Raw genomic sequence first — 1,459 nt, 5'->3', positions numbered from 1 at the left:
GATAGATTTTATTTACCTTAGCAACTCTAGTCGGTAGTCTTTTATCCTTGAAAATTGCTCATCATGTTCATCCTGAATCATCGATAAGGCTTTTCTCTTGGCTTTTCTACACTGATCAGGTGTCACAATCAAGTTGTAACGCTCCTCAAGTGTGTCTTGCATTGTCTTTGGCTTGTAGGTAGGATCTTTTCTAATGTCATTCAACAATAATTTAGCAATAATCCCATCCTTCACTACCTTGCTAAACCCATCCTTAATACATGAATGCTCATCTTCACATCTCTTAACCATGTATGCTCCTATTGGTGCTTCATATGAACAATAAATTCTGAACTTGCAATCACCACCAAGTGAACACTTTACTTCTGATTTATCAGGTCCCCATCTTGTGAACTTCACATTACACCCTTCCTTAAGAGCATAATCAACTACAGCTTCTTTAAATTGAGATATGTTGTCAAATACCTGCCCCAATCTAATATTTCCACTACCTTTTTGGCATCTTAAATACTGTCTTCCCTCTTCTTCACAATCTGAATTATGAGGAGTATATTCATCATTGTCCTCCTCTTCTTCATCAACAAAGCCTGCAACATTTTCCTCCACTTGAGCTTCTTCATCAAGCCGCTCACCTTCAGCTCTGTTATCAATTCCATCACCACCAGTTTCGTTGGCATTTTCATCTACATCAACTCTATAATCATTCTCATGATCACCAGCAGCTGTATTCGCATTTCCATTCTCATAGCTGAAATGACAACAACAATTTTTTTCTTTTAGAATTTGACAAATTATCGAGTACTTGGTGTTCATAAACAAGACGTTGTGTCTCATTAGGAAATAACTGTATATACTGAGACATAAACACACATCACATCTAATATATACAAATAAAATAAGATATTTAACTAAATCTATATGATATGTAGATAAATAAAGTGAAAACCCCAAAATTTATTTCAAAATTACCTCATTTTTCCAGCGGGTGAAGGGATGAGAAACTCTAATTCCACTTCCACAAAACTCTTTAACTTCAAAAAACGTTTCTACTAACTTCGGATTCGTCAATGGTTAGAGAAGAAGTGAAGTCCCAATTGTTGTGATCTTCGTTGAGAGTTAAAAGAAGATCAATGAGACGACAGGTTTTGTGAAAAATAAAGTAAAACATGAGACGGCATGCTCGATGTTGCTTTTAATTTCTGCCCACACTCCAACTACGTCGTATTAACAAAATAATTCGATTCTAGGTTTTGCACTAATACGACGTGGTATAATACGTGGCATCCACATCATCACGCGATTTAACATTGTTAATGTCTATGTATGGTTTAGCACAAAAACAAAACTTTAGGTTGTAAATTTAAACTTTTATTAAGTGGAGGTATGACTTGGCACAAGAGCATAGATGATGTATGAATTTAACATATGTTATTAGTGAGGGTATAAAAAAGCCATTTTT

At 35.1% G+C, this 1,459-nt stretch overlaps 1 protein-coding gene across 1 annotated transcript; it reads right to left on the bottom strand.

Annotated features, from left to right (window-relative positions):
• Positions 1–16: 16 nt before the first annotated feature.
• On the bottom strand, positions 17–1,156 carry LOC104774293 (the record flags this gene model as incomplete). The annotated part of the gene is made up of 2 exons (XM_010498929.1): positions 970–1,156; positions 17–748 (listed from the first exon to the last, which is right to left on the bottom strand). Coding segments are annotated over exons 1-2 (737 nt in total), but the record flags the coding sequence as incomplete, so codon positions are not given.
• Positions 1,157–1,459: the final 303 nt, after the last annotated feature.

This window comes from Camelina sativa, unplaced genomic scaffold, assembly GCF_000633955.1.
Source record: "Camelina sativa cultivar DH55 unplaced genomic scaffold, Cs unpScaffold02293, whole genome shotgun sequence".
NCBI classification, from domain to species: domain Eukaryota; kingdom Viridiplantae; phylum Streptophyta; class Magnoliopsida; order Brassicales; family Brassicaceae; genus Camelina; species Camelina sativa.
Note: the sequence above shows the minus strand (reverse complement) of the source record. Positions and strands in the feature narration are given on the sequence as shown.